At 56.2% G+C, this 22,274-nt stretch overlaps 1 protein-coding gene across 1 annotated transcript in view; it reads left to right on the top strand.

Annotated features, from left to right (window-relative positions):
* The first annotated feature begins 9,201 nt into the window (after positions 1 to 9,201).
* LOC119107984 (stromal interaction molecule homolog) overlaps positions 9,202 to 22,274 on the top strand; it is a 33,378-nt gene continuing 20,305 nt past the window's right edge. Inside the window, exons 1-3 of the mRNA XM_037231571.1 lie at positions 9,202 to 9,477; positions 11,209 to 11,343; positions 16,541 to 16,644. Of these exons, the coding sequence (XP_037087466.1) occupies positions 11,238 to 11,343; positions 16,541 to 16,644 (210 nt within the window). The 5' untranslated portion in view covers positions 9,202 to 9,477; positions 11,209 to 11,237. The remainder of the gene's footprint in view (positions 9,478 to 11,208; positions 11,344 to 16,540; positions 16,645 to 22,274) is intronic.

The raw sequence follows: 22,274 nt of genomic DNA, 5'->3' as shown, positions 1-22,274 counted from the left end.
TCCCAAGTGCTGCCAAAACTGCCAGCTGTGCTGTAAACGGAAGGGATATGTTAGCCTCGTTGAAAAGGGGTGCAAGCATGGCTTCCTTGACACAAGCGCAGTAAACCTACAATTTGACATTAGGTCGAGGCAAACCTGCATTATTAGGTCGAGGTGCAATGCATGAGAATGAGCCGAATGCTTCGAAATGTTGCCGAATGGTGTATGTCGTTGGTATCAAAAATTCAATTCTGAGCCGGCCAACCCGACCCGGCCAGGTGTCAGGCCTGGGCGTGGCCGCGCCCCGGGTCCCACCGCCGGACTGGGCGCAGGCGCGCCGGGCGGGCGCCGTGGCCGGAGACGTGGCGGGCGGCGTGGGCGCGACGGTCCCCGCCACGCCCGGCTCAGTTGCCCAGGGGCCCTTCATACTGGCATCGGGTTCTTTTTACGTGTTTGGAGGATCCGTGCTCTTGCTGGGGTCTATATACGGTAACGCACCGAGGCACTCGATGCCCAAGGGCCCTCTTCTTTGATCTATGGTTCTTTCCCTTTTGAGCTTATTTGCTGAGGACCCTTCACGTGACAGCGCCCTCTTTGTTAACCTGCCCGGGCACTCTCGATCACACAGCCGCATTAATTCATGTACACTGATCTTTGGTTATTCGCCTATGCTCAGCGGGTCCTGCGCTCTGGCTGGACCCTATATGTTAGCTTGCCGTAGTACTCCCGATCGTCCAAGGGTCCCACCATATTGTTGTTAGGATGTTGTCGCTTATTATGAGGGCCATTCACTGTTGACGGGAACCTCTTTGTTGGCCTGCAGCGGCAGCTTCGATCACTCAGGTGCCGTCCTTATTGGTCTCGGGTTTTTCCACATTATAGGGGGACCTACGCCGTTGAGGAGGATCTAAATCTTAATTATTTTGATTGGGACCAATAATTTCGCGCCAAGCAGTGGTCCAGAATCGACTAAGACAAAGGCCCATTGTGGCTTAAGTCGATCTGATTTGTTATCGAAAATAAGCTTCAGTACGTGCCCACGTTCTCTAACGACAGCCTCATGACAGGGCAATGCGAATACACCTTCGGAAATAATTATATCTCAGGAATACTGTGTCACACTTAATGCTTACATGTATTATAGATATATTTTTTCGTGATTGACGGCGACAAGTTAACTAGATGTATGCAAGTTTCTTTCGGTGGGATGACAGCATCTCGTGCAATTTTCTGTTTCGTGCGAAGATTTGCTTGCCTCCAGAATATCTGGCCGAGTCATGACCGGAATAATATCATGGGAGAGCTTTGGCACTCACATATCGGAGTGCAAAGTGTGGATTCATGTAATGTTACGCTCAGGAAACACGTGGTAGCTAGTGATATTCCTTCTGCATGTGCGTTGTACGTATGTTTAAGTACCTATGCTCGCGGAATGTCTTAACCATCGCCCTGATTCGCCGTTTTGCATGACTCGAACTGATAGGGGGAGAGAGGGTTGACCCTCTCCCTGGCGTTTCCAGCCTTATAAAGACAGAACTTGCCGAGAACACCAGCATATTGTTCTGGACACGATCTCACGATTGGTACCAGTTTTATGTTGTTGACAGGCCAAAGGTTGAATTTTCCAGAAAACCGCACTTGTAGTTTTACTTCATGTTTACGAGACCATGCCTCGCGTTGACACGAAACTAAAACTGGCGGTGTCTTGTTCAATTCTGAGTACATTATGCAGTGCAATTCTCTTGCTGCCTGGCGCCTAAGCCAACTGTAGATCGCCGTAAAGTGTTCATCACAAACTACCGCTGCTCCGAAACCACATAATCTTGGAACACGTTTTGGTATCAAAACACGTGCCATTATCGCCGCCTATCATGGCGAGGGTTGAGCGTCATGTTATTGCCGCGTCGGGTATCGGCAACGATTTTTTTGTGAAACCGTATTCCTCATTTTGTTAATAACTGAAGCCATGGTGGACAATACAGACAAAACCATGTTTGCTTCCTTCCATATTTGCTTGCTCCTAGCTTGACCTCATGCTGAGCCCGTCCCCAGAGACCATCTCCCTCGCAACAAGCTGTGATCTCTCCATGGGCTGGCGCCGAATGGTTCCGATGCTCGCGAAACTTTCCCCTTCCGAACAACTAGAACATCTTTTTTTTGACGCGCCAGACTGTTCGCACGCACATGACGACAGGTAGGCTGGCGCGAATGAAAATGGCGGGGACGATTAGATGATCGGCCACAGCGACCTATCGCTGTTACTGCGCAAGACAGGCTGCAGTGAACGCATAAGACCGAGGAGCATATGACAAATATACCGGTATGTAACTTGGATGTGATCATAATAGTTTTAGATACTCACCAAGTCTTTTGTAACGGATGTAGGAGCACACAGTGCGCTTACGCCAACCCAGTGTATGGGCCATGCTACAAATGCTCTTGAAACGGGAGATGCAATAGTGTGGGAGTTAGGCGACCAGCAGCCGATCGCATGGAGCAGCAGCGAGACAAATGTCAGAGCATCACGTTATTGTCGGCATTCAGCGGATACATTGCCAGTAGTCGGGGGTGGTTGCAGGTTCTGTCATTAAATTTACTTTTCCACCATGCCAGGGGAGGCAGGTTTTCTCTGGGGCGTTTCTCGGTTAATATAACAGCATACTGTGTGTTTGTGTTTCTTCTCACGTTTTTTTTCTATATCTCGTCGTCGTGAATATCTCGTCGAATAAAGAATTGGAGTGCAAATGTGTTAACTCATGTTATGTAATTATTTGAAACGTGTGGTTGATGCTGACACCCGTTATGCATGTGTTTTGTTGTACATATATGTAAGTGCCTATTCTCGCTGTCTTACACATAACGTTATCGCTGCACTGAATATCGGCGATGATGTTTCGTGAGAACATAATCCCTATTTTGTCGATAATTGCAACCATGTGAGGCAAGAATGTTTGCTTACTTCCACATTTACTTGCTACTTGTTTGATCTCACACTGAGCCCGTCTTCGCAAACCAACTTCCACGGAACAAGTCGTAATCTTTTAAGTTGATGCTGGATGACTACGGCACTTGATAAACTCGAAAGCGAGAAATGTCTCCGCCAGACTAAGTACGAATGCCATTACATTATCATCCACGCGCCAGACTTCAGGCACTTGACGACAGGCAGATTGGCGCGAATTAAAATGGTGCGTGCGATCAGCTGATCGGCCAAGGCGACCGATGGCCGTAAACACGTAAGCCAGACTGCAATGGACCCGATTTCGCGTGAGGCCAATGGGAATACATCCCTAATGAGGTATATATAATGTGGAGTGATGAAGTAGTTCTTAATATGCACTGTTCGTTTCATTGCTTTGCCGAGTCTTTGGTAATGAATGCACGTACACCGTGTGTTTAGGGCAATGGCAGCAGAGAACACTAAGCGGCGCTTATTGCAAATGCTCTTGAAATGGGAAACGCGATAGAGTATGCAATAGGCGTCTATCTGCGGGCCGTATGTAGAACACAGTGTGCGTACCTGTTCGCGTGCGCACCTGAGCCGCTGGTGGGCGCTTGTTGACTTGGAGGAAACACTCGCTTGAAGCGTGGGTGGGGGAGAGTTTAGATGCAGCATGGCCCAGCACACACTTGTTTCGGACGGAGGAGGCACCAGCTACATAGTTTGTACAAACAACACTTTTCGGAGCAAAGAATTGAACTTTGCAGTCATAAACACGACACGTCATATACTCAGACCTGTGCCCAAGTAACAGAAATGGGGCTTACGCATGGAGCCAAGTCATAAATGAATAGAAATAACGAACTACGCCTTGGGGCGATGAGACGTGCCTTGGCAACCGATCTCGACCTATGGCGGATCCAAAGTGGTAGGGGTTGGAGAGGGGGATGGGGCTATTTCCCCGTCCCTTGGGGCGAGAGATAAAACAAAATGCCATGACGAGGGGACAGCAAAATTCTCATTTCGGATTCACATAACCCTTATTTTCACCAGGACCCAAAACTTCAGTGGCACCCCAACCGACGACAAATATTAATCTTCGCTAGGCACCGAAATCCGGTGACACCATAAACGGCCCCAAGCCTTCATCGTCCAAGGGCACCAAATTTCAGGGATACAGCAATGTTATGCCTCCCACTCTGAAAAATCCTGTATTGACTTCTTGGGCTAGGGGGCAACACAACCATCAGTTTGTGGCACCGCAGCCTTCATTTAGGGGCACCATTACCTTTGTTTTAAGGAGACCCTTTATCTTAGAAGGCGATTCGAATTTCCAGAACATTTGGTTTTAAACAGGCTGCATCCATGAACACTACAATATCTAGACATTTCATCCTCGCAAAATTCTGGATCTGCCTGTTACACAAGGGAGCACCAGAAAACTTAATTACCGGGCATCATAACTTTTATTTCCCAGAGGCACAAATTTCTGGGGCATCACAAAGCAGGGGCGGGTCCAGAGGGAAAGGATATAGGGTCATTCTCCTCCCCCTTGGGCCCCATGAGATTTTAATGCCCCAAAGAGGCACCAAATCTCATCGGAAAGGGGCGAAAATGCCTTCATTTCGGAACCACATAACCTGTATTTTTGTGAGACACCAACTTGCAGGAGCACCATTTATTTATGCCGTACCCCTTGACGCAACCCTCCGTCGGTCCATGCAGCGAGGGAGCACCAACCCTTCTTTTTGGGACGACGTAACCTTTATTTTCAGGAAGCACACTATTCCAGAGGGTACCAGAAGGGGCCCAGACCTTTTTTTCTGAAAGGGCCATGAATTCCAAGCGCATAAGTATGTTGAGCTTTCCTCCTTGATAAAATCCCGGATCGGACCCTTGGGCGAGGAGGTACGAAAATCTTTCTTGTGGGGCGGCATCATCTTTATCCTCCAGGGTCTCTAAATTAAAGCAGGCCATGTACAAAGCCCAAAACCATACTTTTAACAGGGCATCAAAATCCAGTGGCACCACAATCGGTGTGCCGTTCACTCCGGAAAAATTATGGATCGGACCGTTCAGAGAAAGAGCACCCTGTTCAGGAAAACAGGCACCAGCAGCCTTCGTTGTCATTGGGGCTTTACGACGCACTCAGCTGCTGACGCTATAGGCTATATATAAGGCCCGTGCCTCTCCATTAACGAAATCCTGCATCGACCCATTCGGTCAAGGGGCACCATTCTTTCAGACCGCCACTGCACTTCTTTCCTTGAAACACCAACTGAAAGAACGATTGAAAGTGGTCCAACGCTTCCCTTTCAAGGGGCAACAAAATACAGTGGCATCACAATTTCCATGTCTTACACTCCGCTTAGGCGAAATCCTCGTTCGGCACCTTCGGTGAAAAGGCACCAAGAACCTTGACTCCGGGGCATCACATTTATTTTTATGAACATTGAATTCCAATCGGAGAGGCACAAACGCCCCAAACATTCATTTTAAAGTGATGCAAAATTACAAGGACGCTTAAAATGGCCACTTAAGCTGTGTTTTCACGGAACACCGAATTAAGCACGACTCCCCCCACCCCACCCCCAGGCTCTGAGGGTCCCATGGATCCCGAGGATCTTTTTTTGGTTCTTTGTGGCCGAAGATCTAGGGCCCGATTGAAGGGTTCTAAGAGCAGGCCGGAGGTCATATGCAGGGATCACAGCCTGAAGACCGGATTGTAAAATGTCAGAGTAGCTTTAGCATTGATCGTAGGCCTCGTGCGACTGTGTCTCTAATTGAGGTAGCTGACTGAGAGCAGCGATATTAAACAGCCCGTTCCGTGCCATTCTGGGATCTAGGGCTATTTCCCCAACAGGCCAGGATCTTCAAATGTCAATCAGAAGGCATCCTTCATTCGTCGGAACACCTGAAACAATGAAGCACCCACATCGCTGGTTAGTGACCACAGCCCCTGGAAGGAGACCATGTGTCGGCAATGCGCCCCAGGTCGGCCAGGAGCACATTTGCTGAATAGGGACGATGATGGGCCCCGTATTTCAAAGGACCTATTGTGCTGGTCTGGCCCCCCCTGACAATGAAAGGATTCATGAGAAATGACAAAAAGGTTCACATGTACAATGAGGCAGAGAAGAGGCCTGTGCCAGTCAAGGACACTGGTACCGGACGAATGATCCTCCGCACCGTTTCAACCACGGACCGATAAGGCGAATTAGTGTCTCGGTACCAATTATTGGACTTCCTGTGCCAGTAAGGAGCCTGTTGGCATCGGCGAGGGCCCCCGCGCCAACCCGCCGCTGGATATCTCAGTCAGAAGGCTAGCCGCGTCGAGGAGGGGACCGGCTGTGATGCATCCTTCTGAGGGTCTCCGTGCGGTCCTGGGGGCTATCAGCAGAATCAAAGCCGCTGGGGACCCCGAAATGGAACGGAATTCTCTTCAACTGCTGACTAAAACGTTTTACCAATGCAATTCAGTTGGCTGACCAGTTAATTCTCTGAGGCCAGTTTAATGAAAAAAATTATCGCCGCCCCTTGCCAAAAAATAGCTCCGCCAAAAACATATCCTCTGCTTACCGAGTTTTATGAACGGTTCTGACACCCGACATAAATTTGACTGGCGACGAAATTTTTAGACTCTAAATCAGATTTTGCCTATCAGAAGTACCGGATGCTATCGTACCGCAATCAAACATCTGTTTATGCTTATGATGGTCGATTATGCTCAATGAGAACGACAATTAGCCTTTGTTGTTACAAATTAGGTGCAACAAGTGTCTTATGTGTGTAATTTGTTAGTCTTGTATCAAAGTAACATTTTAACACCTATATTCAAAACAAATTTCGACCCGAGCGGCAGACAGTCATGAAAGGTACACAGGAAGATATAGCTCGGCGTGCGAAACTTTTGCGTTTTCTGACTAGTTGAGTAAGGTATGAAGCGTCCCGAGTTGCGTAAAAAGCCAAAAATATTCGTGGTTATGCCAAACAGATATAACTCAAGTGTGGAAAGTAATTCAGTGGTAAAATCCATTGCTGATACACTTGTCAGATCTGAATAAATTAGTACTGGATAGGTGGAACTTGGGCATTGGTCGCTGTTCTGTTCATCTTTGCAAGAAGTTATGTGCTGAGCAATCTGAGCTGCCTGAACAAAGCAAATGGAGCACGCAGATAACTTCGTGTGAGAGGGTCAGCCTCCGTCTAGGGAAGACTAGGGAGTGGTCATGCCCGCCCCCCTTCAGTTTGCTGGTTATAAGTGAATACTGAACCACAAACATTCCAAAAGTAATGCAATGAAAACAAGGAAATGCATACTTTGAAACAATTACCCAGTTATTATCTCATTGGCGAGATATTGTGCACAAAATGAGGGAAATTGTTTGAATTATTGTACTTGCGGTAAGGCACCCATCTAGTACCATTGACTGAAATGCCATGGCACATGTACCCCTTCCCCATACCTTGCCCGATTCATTTCCTGGTTTTATGACACTGCTTACAGCCCCACGTATAAATATTCCACTGTTTGGTGCATGCCTAAAAGGTATTTACCTACCAAGGAATACACCTGGGTGTCTCCAGTCTCCCCTGATTCCCCCAGGAACAACTTGCTAATTCCGCGAGAGATTACGCCATTGCGCCTTCCCGTAATCCGTCGCGACTTCTCACCTAAAATTGTACTAATGAAACATCCGGCCCGGAACGTCTTTTACACGCATACCAGTTGATTTCATAAAGCGTTGGAAACTACCGATTTCCGATGCGTGGTCATTTCTATCCGTCTCTTGACCGCTGCCAGGTGTTTCTGCAAGGCTCCGTATTCTGCAATGGTGTGACTACAACATCTCTGCTCCGCGTCTCGCAGAGCACCTCAGGAGGGGGCACCAAGGAATCACATACAACTCCACCACAACACTCTCCTCACGCACCAAGCGCTTACACAAAACACTGGAATCCTATAATCTACACTGGAAGCAAGAAAACTCAACATCCTGGATGCATTACTCAATCATGACGACAAACGACTTCTCAGCAAACAACTTAATAAAACTGTTGAATTATCTTTTTGGAGTAGCATTACAAATAAATCACTTAGATAAGGAACAAGACACTGATGAATGTCACGGGTATTGAGTGATTGGCATGCAGTATTGATTTGTTGTATTGATTGTGCTATTCACAGTGTGTGGTGCTAATGATGTCTTCTGCACGGCTGAAGAATTTCCGTTGTTGCCAAGTCAAAACGGCAGTGAGTGCTGTCCAATGAAAAGGTTATTGTTGTTTGCGTGCTCGTATTTTATGCTCTGATTATAAGTGTTTGAGGTGCCGAAATGAAATGAAGAGACATATAGAAGAGCCAGTCACCAGCCATATACCGCGCAAGTTTTGCGAGCTTCGTCTGTCTGTCGCCAAAAAAGTATTATATATATATATATATATATATATATATATATATATATATATATATATATATATATATATATATATATACGTATGCACCATCATTAAGCGCTCTGTGCGAATCCAGCAAAAACACTTGCGCTTACGCCCAGTCCGCCGAGAAGCCCCTGGGCGGGGCCGCGCCCAGGTCGGGCACGTCCGCCAGGCTTCTAGGTAATTTACAGTAACCATGCTCCACTATACGCATCACGTGATTATCAGTGGAATGCAAGGTTGCTTGTGCCATCTCTTGACGAAAGAGGGAAATGGCGACAGGAGTCAAAAATGCTTCCATAATGTCATCTAGTCGCAGGAATCCAAACTAGCCTGAGTGCCAGGGATCTGGACGTTTTAACCACTGGAATTAATGACTCTGGATTTTGCGACTCTGGACGCTGCAGACCTGGACTTTATAAACGCTCCCAATGGGCACGGAATTGGACGCATGCTGGACGTTATGAATGCCGTATGTTGCAATCTTGGACGATATGAGCACCGGACGCCGCAATCTTAGACGTTTTGATGGCTCCTCGGCGCTGCTCCCGCCCTGAGGAGCAAGAGCAAAACGCACATTCTGTTTTCGGAGTGCATTTCCTGACACGTTTCTATTAATACAGTAGCGCCGTACCTGTCACTTGCTTTGAACGGATTGGAAAATTCTAGAAACTACTGCTTTGGTCTACATGTGCAATGTATGCAAACACCTATCAAGTTTGATGACGTCATCAAATGTGGAGGAACAGCCGATGGAGAAAGCAGATTTCCATTTTCATCCAGACCCTGGAGAAATGGTCGATAACCTTGCTTGTGTCGCTACCGCAGACAATGGGCGTTGAGCGACGTGTATGTTGGCTGTTGGCAGGTGCTCGGTGAGAGGTTGGGTGTCGGCGGGGGACGCCTGCGTGAAAGCGAGTGTATTTTGTGACTTAGGTGTGTTTGGTCCGACCGGGCTTGTGGACATCCGCAGGTGCTCTCTGTTAATGAAGCCGGCCTGTGAGTAACTAAAGCACGAACCGGCTGTGACATTTGAAGTTCAATGTCATAAGGGGTGCTCTGCCAGGATACCTGCTTGGCATGGGCATTCCATACGCATATTGAAGACATCGCTCTAGGTGAGTAAATTGCAATTATTTGTGCTTAAAATGAGCTGTTGGGAGATCTGATGGTTTCTCTTTGGCTGGAGTGAGAGGGTTTGTGTGTTTCACTTCAGCTCATTGGCCATGAATTCTTGATGTCTCAGCTGGAGAGACTAGGTACTTGGGTAACTATATGAGGCTGCTTCTTGGTTCTCATATTTTATACATTCCACAAGTAGTCTTATCAATCATCTGTGTTGTTTCTTGCCAGTTATCTTGTTCAGCTTGCAGTGCATTGCCATTTCTTCTTCAAATAGAGTTCAGGTGATGCAGCAGTCATGTAACAGTATGATTGCGCTACCCATCCAAGCACCTGTCCATACACATATTTTGACCGATCTCCAGTCACCAAATATCACAATGTACATGTCAGTCAAGCATGCATGGGCAGTAGGAGAAATGTGTAAAATAGAAAGTAAATTTAAGCAATTAAATCTAACTGCTGAATTAAGTAAATAAAGAATGAGGCATTTTACTATGAAAAATTTGAAAAAAGATGCATTTGATAGGCACTTAGAAATGATTGCTAACAATTTGGCCAATGAATAATATAAAATTGCAGACAATAAATCTGTCAGTACAGTATACTATACATGGTTAAGTTATTAGGATGATGAATAAAGCATTAATATTACAATGTAAACTAACAGGAAACATGTTTTCAATCTTTCGCAAGCTGTGTGATGGTACCACATAGACATCCTGCACTCACCAGAACTTAAATGAGGGAGAGCACCAGTAGCTGTCAACTGTACTCACTGGTGCGATACAGTGTGTGTCATACAAAGTGTGTCATACAGCCTAACTAGACTGGTGACAATGCTATGCATTGGGGATGAACAATGAATTATGAACACAGGGATAGCTAAGGTAGACTACTAGAGCTGGATCTTGTCAAGGGAATATTCACCAGTGCTCAGCATTCTGGTTGGTCTATGGTCTGGTCTAAGGTCTATAGGTTCCACCCTCTTTTAGCTCTCATTCATGTGTTGTTCTATCTCATTGACGCATTGAACTTCATACATCTTGTTGCACATCTCCTTTACTTCAGTTGTCTTGGAATGCTCCAAAGCATTCTGTCACATTTCTGCACAGATTATTGAAAGACATTTTCTGCATTTGGGCTTGAAAAGAGCAGGCCAAAGTATTTTAGTTTGCTTGTTTTTGTACTTTTTAAACCAGGTGACTCATTGCATTAATATCTAGGATAGTTCCCCTCCCTCACCTGAAATAAGCAGAAACATAACAAACCTTGAAGAGCCCACCTTTATGTGAGTGGATGCTTGCCACAGATCCTGGTTTGCCTGTTGATTTGATGTCTGCCTATCCCCACAGTATCTGGTCAGGTAGTGTTCAAAGCATGTGGTTTTAGTCTAACCATCACCAGGGTCCCCTGGTGTGACATGTCAGCTCCACCTGCTCCTCCCTCCCAACTGCTGTGAGCTTCCACAGGTTGGCGCAGCATACTGGCTGACACCTGGCTTCCATATTGCAGGGATCCTGTGTGCTGGCCCAGCATCTGGCTGACACCTGGCTCCCATGTTGCAGGGACCCTGTGTGCTGGCCCACCATCTGGCTGACACCTGGCTCCCATATTGTGGGGACCCTCTGTGCTGGCCCACCATCTGGCTGACACCTGGCTCCCATGTTGCAGGGGCCCTGTGTGCTGGCCCACCATCTGGCTGACACCTGGCTCCCATGTTGCAGGGACCCTGTGTGCTGGCCCACCAATAACCATGGCCGGATACCGGCTTCTGCTGCTGCTGCCACTGCTGCTGCTGGGGCTGCTGCTGACAGCAGCCCTGGCCGGCGCGCCGTCCACAGCGCCCGAGCGAGGCTCAGGTGAGGATATGGGGAAGGGCGGGGGACACATTCGTGTTACAAGCGAGCCCCAGCCGGCACCGCGGCTAAACGACGGCGGGGGAACTGGGTGGGTGGGGGCGTTCGTTTGTTCGTGTCTCTCTGTTTTTATCTGTTGCGTGTGCGGATGGTGAATTGCTTTTGTATAAGAAACACGCTTCACATGTGCGTTTCATGATGAAAGCGACGTTAGAGGGCACAAATGGATAATCCTCAACAGCCCCAGGTCGATGAGAAGCAAGGGACATCCGTGTGGTTGTCTTCGGTACTTATCGGCCGCGCCTCGGTCAAAATGTGCGCAACTTTCCACCAGTGAATGCTGGATGATTACTCCAACATGTAACGAATACTTGCACGCACGCACAAAACTATCGTTGCCTTGGGTACCTGAAGAGGAGTGCCGGATGCTCAGTTGCTGGTCCGTTATGTCGCCAGACCAGCCTCGGGGTTTGTAGACGTCTGCCCTGAAGCTCGCGCGTTGAACGGGTCCGTACATTCACTAGGTGTTCGCTATCTCAGTAATCACTTTGTCCAGGCTCTTTCCCTGTCATGCATTTGTGAGCATTAGACAGTGGGCTAGAAGGGCTTGGCCTGCAGTAGGTGGCTACCCGACCTCGTGTCGCTGCAGCACGCCGCGGAGTGGACTGCGGGCCTGATGGGCGCTGTGGAAGTGGCCGACCGGTCTCGTGTTGGAACGGACCCAGGGGACGTGGCGACAACGGGGTCACCATTTGGGCAGCCGGGGTGTGACCCGACCGGACGTGCCAGGCCTGACCGGGCCGGGCCGGAGGGTATCACCGGACCTGACCAGACCCCGCCTGACCCAGTCGGACCAGGCCCTGCCCGACCAGGGCCACCCTGACCAGGCCTCGGCCGACGAAGAGTCGTTCCGGGAGCTCAGGCGGCGGAGGCGGATGCGAGGCGGGGGGCGTCACGTGACCGCCTTGACGAGGCTGGTGTGCGGCGCTGATGGGCCGCCGGCCGCCGGCGGGATAAGCGGCCGCTTGCGGCGCGGCCTGTCGGCGCGTTTATCGGTTATGGCCATGCCAGCCGAGCGGGGGTCTAAGCCGATTGCGTTCGCCGGCGCGGCCGTGTGCGCCGCACCGCGCCGGGCGACAGCACGAACGTCACCAGGAGACTGCGTCGCCTGCGCGCTGGCCCGGCGCCGGCGGCTGCCGACCTGAGGCCCAGGTCCGGCTCTGCTCCGCCGGCTCCGTATCCCAGTCAGCTCCCGGCTCCGCACCGAGTTCCAGTCTGCGACTCGGACTGGTTGGGATGGTTCGGGCGGCTTCGCCGGCTAGCGGTAGGAAAGTTTCGTTCGTGCTGTCGTCGACCGGGCCCTGCTTCTGTCGCCAATGCTGTGCGCACGGCTCTGCTGTGGCTCCGGTGCGGTGCCTCGTCACACTGCCCGGCCGAGTCGGACTGCTGGGAGTGGCGACGCGCCGGGGTGCCGGCGCGCGGCTGTCGGCTGGGAGCGTCGCGGTGCGCCGGTGGGCGCGGTGCGGCCCGCCGACGGCACGAGGCGGCGGCGGGCGAACGAACGGCGTCCCATCACCACCCAGACTCCACTCGTGATGTGCGGACGGTACCTGCCGCCCTGGCGGCCCTGCTCTTTGATCGCGCAGCGATCGGGTATGCCGGCGTTTTGTTCCGCACGCGGTGGGAATAATGTGAAGTGTTCGTCACGCCGTTGGGGAGTGCTTGGTTCCGCCTGATGGCATTGTGCCGCCGTCGTTATGTCCATTTCGGGTCGAAATCATGTAGTAATCAGGTCTTCCTTCAAAGCCGGCTTCGTAATGGCATTCGGGGTGGCTTTGAATGATTGCAATAGTATTCGCATCTTTGTTAATGTCATGGTGCCATTCGTTTCCTGCATGATTCGATCGGTCGGCTTTTCCCAATCTGTATCCTGCGGCTGTACGCTGCGAGCACTCACCGGCCCAAGGGTTTGGACGACCGACCGTCGATTGAGCGAAACCGAATCCAGCACGCCCCTTTGTGACTGGAGCTCGCTTCGGATATTTTCTCCCTGAATGACCGCGTCCTGCTACCGTGCTCCGCTGACCTGGGTATCATCCGTCCACAGCCATAGTGCATAAACCTGGGGACACTCAAACACTCAGGCCAACAACAAACAGCGCGCAGTCAACAGTCAACAAACAGCGCGCGGCGCCAGGCCGGTCCGAGCCGGGCCGGTGTGATCCTGCCTCATCGTGGCTGCGACCGCCGTCGCCAGGCACGGTGACGTCACTCGGTTCGGCGGCGGTGACGTCACTCGACTCGGCGGCGGCGGCGCGACGGCGCGACGGCGCTAGCCCGGCCTCCGACGTTCAGCAGCGGACGGCCGAGCGGCGTCGGACCGCCGCCCATGCTGCGCTGTGGGTGGGCAGCCGGGCTGATGACCGCACGCAGTGCCCGGTCATCAGCTCGGCTCCGCACTGTCGACTGTACCCCGCTGTTTGGGTCATCGCAGTATATCGGATCCGTCGTGCCGTGGGCTGGAACAGTTCCGACGTCGGGTACCGGCGCAGAAGCCGAGTCCGCGGAAACCCAGCCGGACTCCTCGGGCCGGCTGGGCGCCGCTCGCTCCGCGCCCCCCGTCGCCAGCTGGCCGGCCGCCGCCCGGTGACTGGAACGGTGCGGTCGCCGAGCCGTGCCGGCGGCCGGCGTGTGACGCCGTCCGTGTGGTCGGTGGCAGCGCCGTCACCGCCCGCCTACCGCTTGGTTACGGTGGCTCGGCGGCCGGCCACCTGTTGTGAGCCTTGGCGCCCGGGCAGCGGCTGACCTTACGCGGCCGCCAGAACCACAGATGCTGCGCAGCCGAGGCCGGGTAACGGCGGCTGTGGGTCGGTGCCCTCCTTCCGGCCGCCTGCGGCCGCCTCTTTTCTCCGTCTGCCTGGCTCTGTGTCTGCTGGGCGGTCGATTCAAGTGTCTGTTTGTGTGCTCCGAATTTCCCTATTTACAGAGGTTGAGTTGTTTTCTCTCGCGTTTTTTTTTTCATTCCGCGCTGGGGCGCCGAACTGAAACAGCGCTCGACGTTAGCACTCTTCTTAATATGTGGCGCACGCTGTCATGAGTGGCCGGCCCAGCTCCGTAAACAGCGGGACCTCCCAGTGGCTAAACGGCCAGCCCAGGCCGCAGAAGCGCTCCCAAGGCGGACTGCTCGTGTTGAGGCCCGACCCGACGGCACGCCGCTGTCACCCCTGGCGAGCGTGACGCGGACGCCCGCTCGTGACGTCGCGTCGTGGACCGCGGCGACGTGACGGATGAGGGGCGCGGGTGGGGCCGTGACGCTGGGCGCTGACGGCAGGCGGTCCGACGGGCGCGGGACGGCGTCACGCGCCAGCCGCCCGGCACGGGCTCATCAGTGCCGGACGACGGGCGACGTGAGGCGTTCTTGTGAGCAGGAAGAGCTGTGCTCGGGGTACGGCTGCCGTGGTGGCGCCGGTGAACAACCAAGTGAACCAACTGTGCACTTGCGCGCCTGTTGTCACACCTGCTGCTCAGTACATGACAGAGATGGGTACGGGCTCAGCTGAGCCACCTGTTCGCCAGCTGGGCTTGCCGCTGTCAGTTGGAGACGCGAGAGAACGGTTCCGGGCCTATTATCACAGTTCCTGCTTCATTTAAGCAGAGGGGACGGTCTATCTGAATTAAATTAGCTACTGAACCAACTGGCGAACTGAACTTCCTGCGTCAAGGCACTGGCCGACCCGTACGGCGCACTGTTCGCCTCTCGCTGCCCCACCCCAACTCGCATGCCGTCAACGAGCATAGGCAGGACCGTCCAGATCCCCACCGCGGCCAGCCTGCGGGCCGGGCTGGTGGGGACGGACTGGTGCCGGCGGCGAGGCGCCGTCCGGTCGGCCAGCGCTCGCGAGGAGCCTGGCCGCGGCCAGCTTGCTGACCGGGCTGGTGGAGACGGACTGGTGCTGGCGGCGAGGCGCCGTCCGGCCGGCCACCGCTCGCGAGGAGCCCGGCCGTGGCCAGCCTGCGGGCCGGGCTGGTGGTGATGGACTGGTGCCGACGGCGAGGCACCGTCCGGTCGGCCAGCGCTCGCGAGGAGCCCGGCCGTGGCCAGCCTGCGGGCCAGGCTGGTGGAGACGGACTGGTGCCGGCGGCGAGGCGCCGTCCGGCCGGCCACCGCTCGCGAGGAGCCCGGCCTCGGCTGACTGTCCGACGCGCCCGTTAGATAGGTGTCGGTGGCATCCAGACGAGCCAGCCGAGAAGGAGATCACAGGTGCATAGGGTCCCAATCCCTTGTAAGCCCCCATAACAGACGGCCGGCTCGGTCGTTGCAGGGGCTGTAAAATTGCATGGCGGCGCGACCACGGATTTACTGCAGCCGGCGCCGTACGTCATGGTTGTTCCGGACTCTGCTGCTGCGTCAGTGAAAATTATCTGTGCTGCGGCCGTCCTTTATGCTGACTCTGATAAAAATCATTTGTAAGCTTCTCGAGGAATCCACTTGATGGTAGCAAATCATTAGACTTCGCTCGCTAACACCTTGACAGGTAGGGGAGGGGAGGGGTACAGCAAACGCGTTTAGGAAAGATGCAGCATATGGTGGTGAGGAGTAAGTCTAGTTTATCGTGCTTTCTGAAAGTTCGTCGTGGGCAATCTGTGTGACAGGCGCACGTGACAATCGGGGCTTGTAAGGGCTGTCACCCCGCCCCCGTTTATAATTATTGTTCTTTTCTCACGTGTTTACCTGGCTAAAACCCCGAGTCTGGTGGCTAGTAAGTCCGTCGCACGACGTCATCGTTTTCGGGGTCAGCATTTCTTGTGCGAACCAAATCTGTATTCTCTGACATAAAATCGGACCATTATTGCCTGTCGCATGCCGGTCCTGAGCCGGAACAGACTTCCACGTTGTCACGAGAACCGCATGCTACGTGTCATCTTCGTCCTGTTTGGAAAATGCAGGCTAAGCAGCGCAGAGGCGCCTCAGTGTCGGCGGCCCAGCCGCCGCTGTCCGTGTTCGTGCCGTGTCCGTGTCCGTGTCCGTGTCCGTGTCCGTGTCCGTGTCCGTGTCCGTGTCCGTATCCGTGTCCGTGTCCGTGTCCGTGTCCGTGTCCGTGACCGTGTCCGTGTCCGTGACCGTGTCCGTGTCTGTGTCTGTGTCTGTGTCTGTGTCTGTGTCTGTGTCCTGTCGTGACCAGCCGTCCGCCGCCGCCAGGGGAGGCTGAGGAGGACCTGCTCTCGTACGACGCCATCAGTTCGCTACACCTGCAGCTGGACGATGACGCCGACGGCCAGATCGACAAGGCCGAATCGGACGAGGTGGGTGAGGCGGGTGCGGTGGTGCCGTCGCCCCGCTCCGCTCCGTCGGCGTCTGGCGCCAGCTGGCGGGACTGACCAGCTGGCCTCTCCTGCCGTTGAGCCACCGGGCGGTTTGCGCGGCCCGTCCGGGAGTGCGGCGCGCCCACCTCGTGGCGTGACCCGCAGTCTCACTGTCGTGCGGCCGACCCTCGCAACGCGATCCGCTGTCGTCGGTCTCTTCATCATGTCGGTGGATGCTCCTCCAGACTACTTGGCTGCTGTCACAGAACCCTGTATGGACTCTTTCACCTGACTTTTCTGTGGATGTACGACGCAGTCATCGCGCACCCTTTATGGAACCCCAGAGACTGCAGTAGTCATATTAGCGCTCAGGGGCCACGACGCAACCGGGATTCGAACTGGGGTCCTCCACGCGGGAACGAAAGGCGTTAACCACTCTGTCATTACGCCCTCCTGATCTGTCCCAACCCTTTTCTGACCTCCGTGACTCGTGATCCGTGAACTGCGTCACTAGTCCCTTCCCCTCCCCCCTCACGTCCACTCCACCTGCTGTGGACGTCATCAGTCCTGGCTGGTGACACCTATCCCTGCTTTCTGTCGTCACCGTGACGACCCAGGACATCCGCCCCCCCCCCCCCCCCCCCTCCGCCGTCGTCTTCGCACATTTGTCTATCAGCTGGCAGGGCGCGCGGCACAATTCTGGAGATGTTTTGTGCGTGTGCGCGTGCGTCGGCGGGCGCGGCCGCCCGGCGCCGGCATTCCTGAGCGCGGCCGGTGCCAGTGGCCGCCCGCCACGCATTCCGTCCCCTCCCCCTCCCCGCCCCTCCCCTGCCGGCTCCTGTCCGGAAGTCGGCGGACGTGGCGTCGGCGGGGCCACGCTGGCAGCCCGCCCCTCCCCTGCCGGCTCATGTCCGGAAGTCGGCGGACGTGGCGTCGGCGGGGCCACGCTGGCAGCCCGCCCCTCCCCTGCCGGCTCATGTCCGGAAGTCGGCGGACGTGGCGTCGGCGGCGCCGCGCCGGCCAGCTTCGGCCACGCTGGCAGCCCGCCGCTCGCTGTTGTGATGACGCGCCGGGCTGGTGGGCCACACGCTTGGCGCCGCGGCTGCGGCTGCCGGGCTGTTTGTGGACGGTTTTTGCGGGGCGAAGCGACGCTGGGCTCAGGACAATCGCGCATTTACCACGACAGCTAGCGATTGTGCAACCTGGCAGCAGCCACCTGGCTTCGGTCCGATGCTATGTGCGTGCCTGTGTAATACCGTGAGCGGTGAGTAGCATTCGCTGTGGACTGGTGCTCGTCACGCAGGCCCCAAAAGGCACCAGCCGTCTCCCCCGAGCTTTGACCGCGCTCCAGTCATTGCGGAACTGCGAGGTGGCTGGCAGGGTGTGTGCTGCCGGTACCGATGCCGCCAACCGTGCACCTGTGCACGGTATGTTCGGCCGGAGCTGTCGCGCTGTATCTACGCGTGGGCAAGTGACCCCGGCCAGGAACGGAGTGTGCTGAAAGGGCGGCCGCTACGGCTCGAAGCGGCCCGCTGCAGCTCTGCGCGGGCCGCTACGGCTCCGAGCGGCTCGTTGTGGCTCTGAACGGGCCGCTGCGACTCTGAGCGGCCCACCTGATCCGGACGCAAACGCCGTGACCACTGCTCGGCGAGTGGGGGAGAGGACGTCTTGGGATCCCAAGACTCGCAGGCACTCCGGGCGCGGCGACAGTGGATTCGCCTGCTGCTGTCCGTCCTCCCTGGAAAAGTGTGAATCATATGGTTTCACCTGAAAAGAGTCAATAAAAACTTTATTACCTACTCGGCCGTTCGTAGGTTTATCGTCCGTCGCCCAGATAGCGAACCGCGGCGGGCTCTGGTCATGATCATGAATCTGTCATTCCTGGTAAACTTGAAATGAAAGCACTCGATAGGCCTGCAAAATAATGTTTGTTACGATTGGGAAAAATGCAGAATGTTTTGCGAGCGTGGCATGTGTCCATCGGGCCTTGTCAGCACTACACAGGAGCTCTGCGTCGGTGTGCTGGACGCAGGCTGGAGACGGCTGCCAGTGGGTCGGTCGCGACTCCGGCCGGGTGGAGACTCCCGCGGACAGCTGCCGGTGGGTCGGTCGGGACTCCGGCCGGGTGGAGACTCCGGCGGACAGCTGCCGGCTGGTCGGTCGCGACTCCGGCCGGGTGGAGACTCCCGCGGACAGCTGCCGGTGGGTCGGTCGCGACTCCGGCCGGGTGGAGACTCCCGCGGACAGCTGCCGGTGGGTCGGTCGGGACTCCGGCCGGGTGGAAACTCCCGCGGACAGTTGCCGGTGGGTCGGTCGCGACTCCGGCCGGGTGGAGACTCCCGCGGACAGCTGCCGGTGGGTCGGTCGGGACTCCGGCCGGGTGGAGACTCCCGCGGACAGCTGCCAGTGGGTCGGTCGCGACTCCGGCCGGGCGGAGACTCCCGCGGCGGCCGCGGCCGCCCGTCCCAGGCTGTCACCCAACTGGGTTACCAGCGGGCCGACCTTGAGGCGAGGTGCGCCCGCCCTCACTATTTTGACTGCGCCCACTGGTATGTGGGTCACCGACGGTTCGAACTTGAAAGCCCAGCCGCCCTGGGCTGAAGATCATGCCGTGGATTCAGAGCACCGCCGGGGCGCGGCGTATTGGAACGGAATGCCACGCTTCTCCGTTGACAGACCGGCCTGGCTAGCCTCATGGCTGTGGCCGGTGATCGCCGTGGACGTTTATGCGCTTCGCATTCGTGTCTGCTGTCGGCTGATGTGATTGCGCTTCGGCGGCGCGCCGAGCCTGCCTCCGGTGCTGAGACGGCACACCGCTGGAGCCGAACCAGCCCCACATGTCACGTGCGGGGCGTACCGTCTCTGTCCTGCGCTGCAGGACGTCCAAGCCACGGTCCGGGACGCGTCACTTACCGGCTGCGGTGGGTGACCGGGCACAGCGGTGCTACTGTTGCAAGGAGACATCCAGCAAAGTCGCCATAAGTGAGTGGCCGCCGCTCGTCCATTTGGGAAGCGCGCGGTCATCTAGGGCGCCCATCGTTCTCTGGCCGCGCCGCCGTGACGCGAGGCGAGTACACAGCGGGTGGTGAGAGACCACGAGAGTGAGCCTGCCTGATCAGCCTGACTGATCAGAGGTCAGCCTGCCTGACCTATTGCGTGCCCAGCGCTGGCTTCGCTCTGTGCCGTCCCCGCCTCGTGGGCTAGACCGGTCGTGTTTCACGTGAGCCCCCGGCTGTCCTGATCGCGTCACGTGATCCCTCCGGCCTGTTGGCTGTCGCGACATACACGCGTCACAGGGCTGCTCCTGTTTGCCCCTGCGCCGGCAGTGCGCCTGCTCGTCGTGTCCGCCGGTGCCGCGTCCGCCGGCGTGCCGGCCCCGTGGTGTCCGCCGGCGCCGTGTCCGCCAGCGCCGTGTCCGCCGGTGTACCGGCACTGCCGTGTCCTCTGGTGTGCTGGCCCTGCCGTGTCCGCCGGCGCCGTGTCCGCCCGTGTGCCGGCCCTGCCGTGTCCTCCGGTGTGCCGGCCCTGCCGTGTCCGCCGGTGTCGTATCCGCCGGTGTCGTGTCCGCCGGCCCAGTAATGACCTTACGCATCGGCGCGCGCTGTGTCCCCGGGCGGCCGGCCCGGACCTATTTCGGCCCGGCCCGGTGGCCCGCCGGGCGCTCTGATGGCTCGCTCGAGCGACGCCGCTCCCCGGGGTCGCCTCGGCCTGGCCCGGCGGACAAACGCTAGCGGAGCACGCGGACGCTCCCGCGGCGAACGATGCCGCAGTGGCCACCCGCCGCCCGCCGCCCGGTGCCCCGTGCACTGGGGGACCTGGCCGACGAGGGACAGGGAAGCTGGCCTTCGACGGTTGGCGTGGACCAGGTTACATAGTTTCGGACTAGCATTTATCCAATTACCAAAGTACTCCGAGTTGATTTGGAGTTTCGCTGACGTGCTTGTGGTACGTCGGACGGCGGGAGCATCGGCGGTGAGTCTGGTGTTCCGCTCCGGCGTGTTCAGGGCTGCCCAAAGCCACCTCCGTGCTGTGTGCTATGGGCTGTCCCCGCGGCAGGCGGACGGCTACAAAAGGACTCGGCGACATCCAGCCGCGGATAAGCGGTTCAGTACAGCGCAGGAGGCGATACTGGACGGCCCTCTGCTGATCGCTGTTCAATACTCACACTTCAGCTCGCGCCCTGGTGTGAGCCGCATCACGGCACCGTTGAAACCCCAATCCGGAAACAAACCAGCCGCTGGGGCGGCCGAGTGAAACCGATCCTCCATCACGCCCACACGCACACACGCGCACCACAGCCCCCCCCCCCCGCACCTGCTGACAGCCTTGTGGCCGGCTGTGTAGGCCGACCGGGTGGCGAGCTGGCGGGGGGGGGGGGGGGGGGGTGGAGATGGGGTGACAGGGGCGCAGCCAGAGCCGTGGTATGGAGGGCATAGGGTTGTCAACGCGTTCCCCTGCTAGTGAGAGCCCCCTGCCCAATACAAAATTGCTAGATATGGTTCATTTGTTGATGGAGGCATGCTATTCTTTGTTATTTTTCACCTTTTCCTTCGCTGGGTTGGACAGAAGTCAGAGGCTACCGCGAGATCATTTCTGTCAGAATTTTATAGACAATGCACCGAAGAACCATGTGTTAAACGACTGCGTCAAATAAATACCGGCGCGGCTAGATTTTTTCCCCGAAAAGGACCAATGGCGTAGCGGTCGCCTTGGTTACACGGATCAGCTGACTAGCCGGATTGTGCCGGAGACGGCAGGACAGCGAGACCGTCGGCACGGAGGCGGCTCGTGCGCGGTGTCGCACCGGCGGCCCGTCGGCTGCTGTTTGTGTTGGCCCGGCCCGACCCGACCCGGTCCGGTCGCGGTGCCGACTGGATTTCCAGACGTTCGGCTCGCTTCCGGCCGGGCAGGCCGCGGCGTAAGCGAGCAGGCGCGACACTGCTGCCGACGAGTGGGACGCACTGACGCACCGGTCGAGCTGTCGCCGCGCAGGAAGGCTGGGGGTTGCTGCGTGGCGCGCAGAGGCAGGCAGACAGTGGGCCTTAGCCAGGCACGGAACCTAGTGGGAAACTGTCGGTGGGGGACTTCGAGGTCCAACACGCTAGAGGTGGAACCTGGCGAGGTCACAGGCTGTGTTGACCCGCCCCCGCTGCAGCCCCGCTGGTCTGCTGCGGTGACCTGCCCCTGCTGCAGCCCCGCCTGGTCTGTTGTGGTGACCTGCCCCCGCTGCAGCCCCGCCTGGTCTGCTGCGGTGACCTGCCCCCGCTGCAGCCCCGCCTGGTCAGCTGTGGTGACCCGCCCCCGCTGCAGCCCCGCCTGGTCAGCTGCGGTGACCTGCCCCCGCTGCAGCCCCGCCTGGTCAGCTGCGGTGACCTGTCCCGTTCGGTGACCTGTCCCGTTCGGCGACCTGTCCCCGGTCACCAGTGGTGACCCGTTCGGACACCGCTGCAACCCCACCTGGTCTGCTGCGGTGACCTGTCCCCGCTGCAGCGCCGCCTGGTCTGTTGTGGTGACCTGCCCCCGCTGCAGCCCCGCCTGGTCTGTTGTGGTGACCTGTCCCCGCTGCAGCCCCGCCTGGTCTGCTGCGGTGACCCGCCCCCGCTGCAGCCCCGCCGGTCTGCTTTGGTGAT

This window comes from Pollicipes pollicipes, unplaced genomic scaffold (genome assembly GCF_011947565.3).
Source record: "Pollicipes pollicipes isolate AB1234 unplaced genomic scaffold, Ppol_2.1 Scaffold_6686;HRSCAF=7923_pilon_pilon_pilon, whole genome shotgun sequence".
Taxonomy (NCBI): domain Eukaryota; kingdom Metazoa; phylum Arthropoda; class Thecostraca; order Pollicipedomorpha; family Pollicipedidae; genus Pollicipes; species Pollicipes pollicipes.
This window is presented reverse-complemented; position numbering and strand designations above follow the sequence as displayed.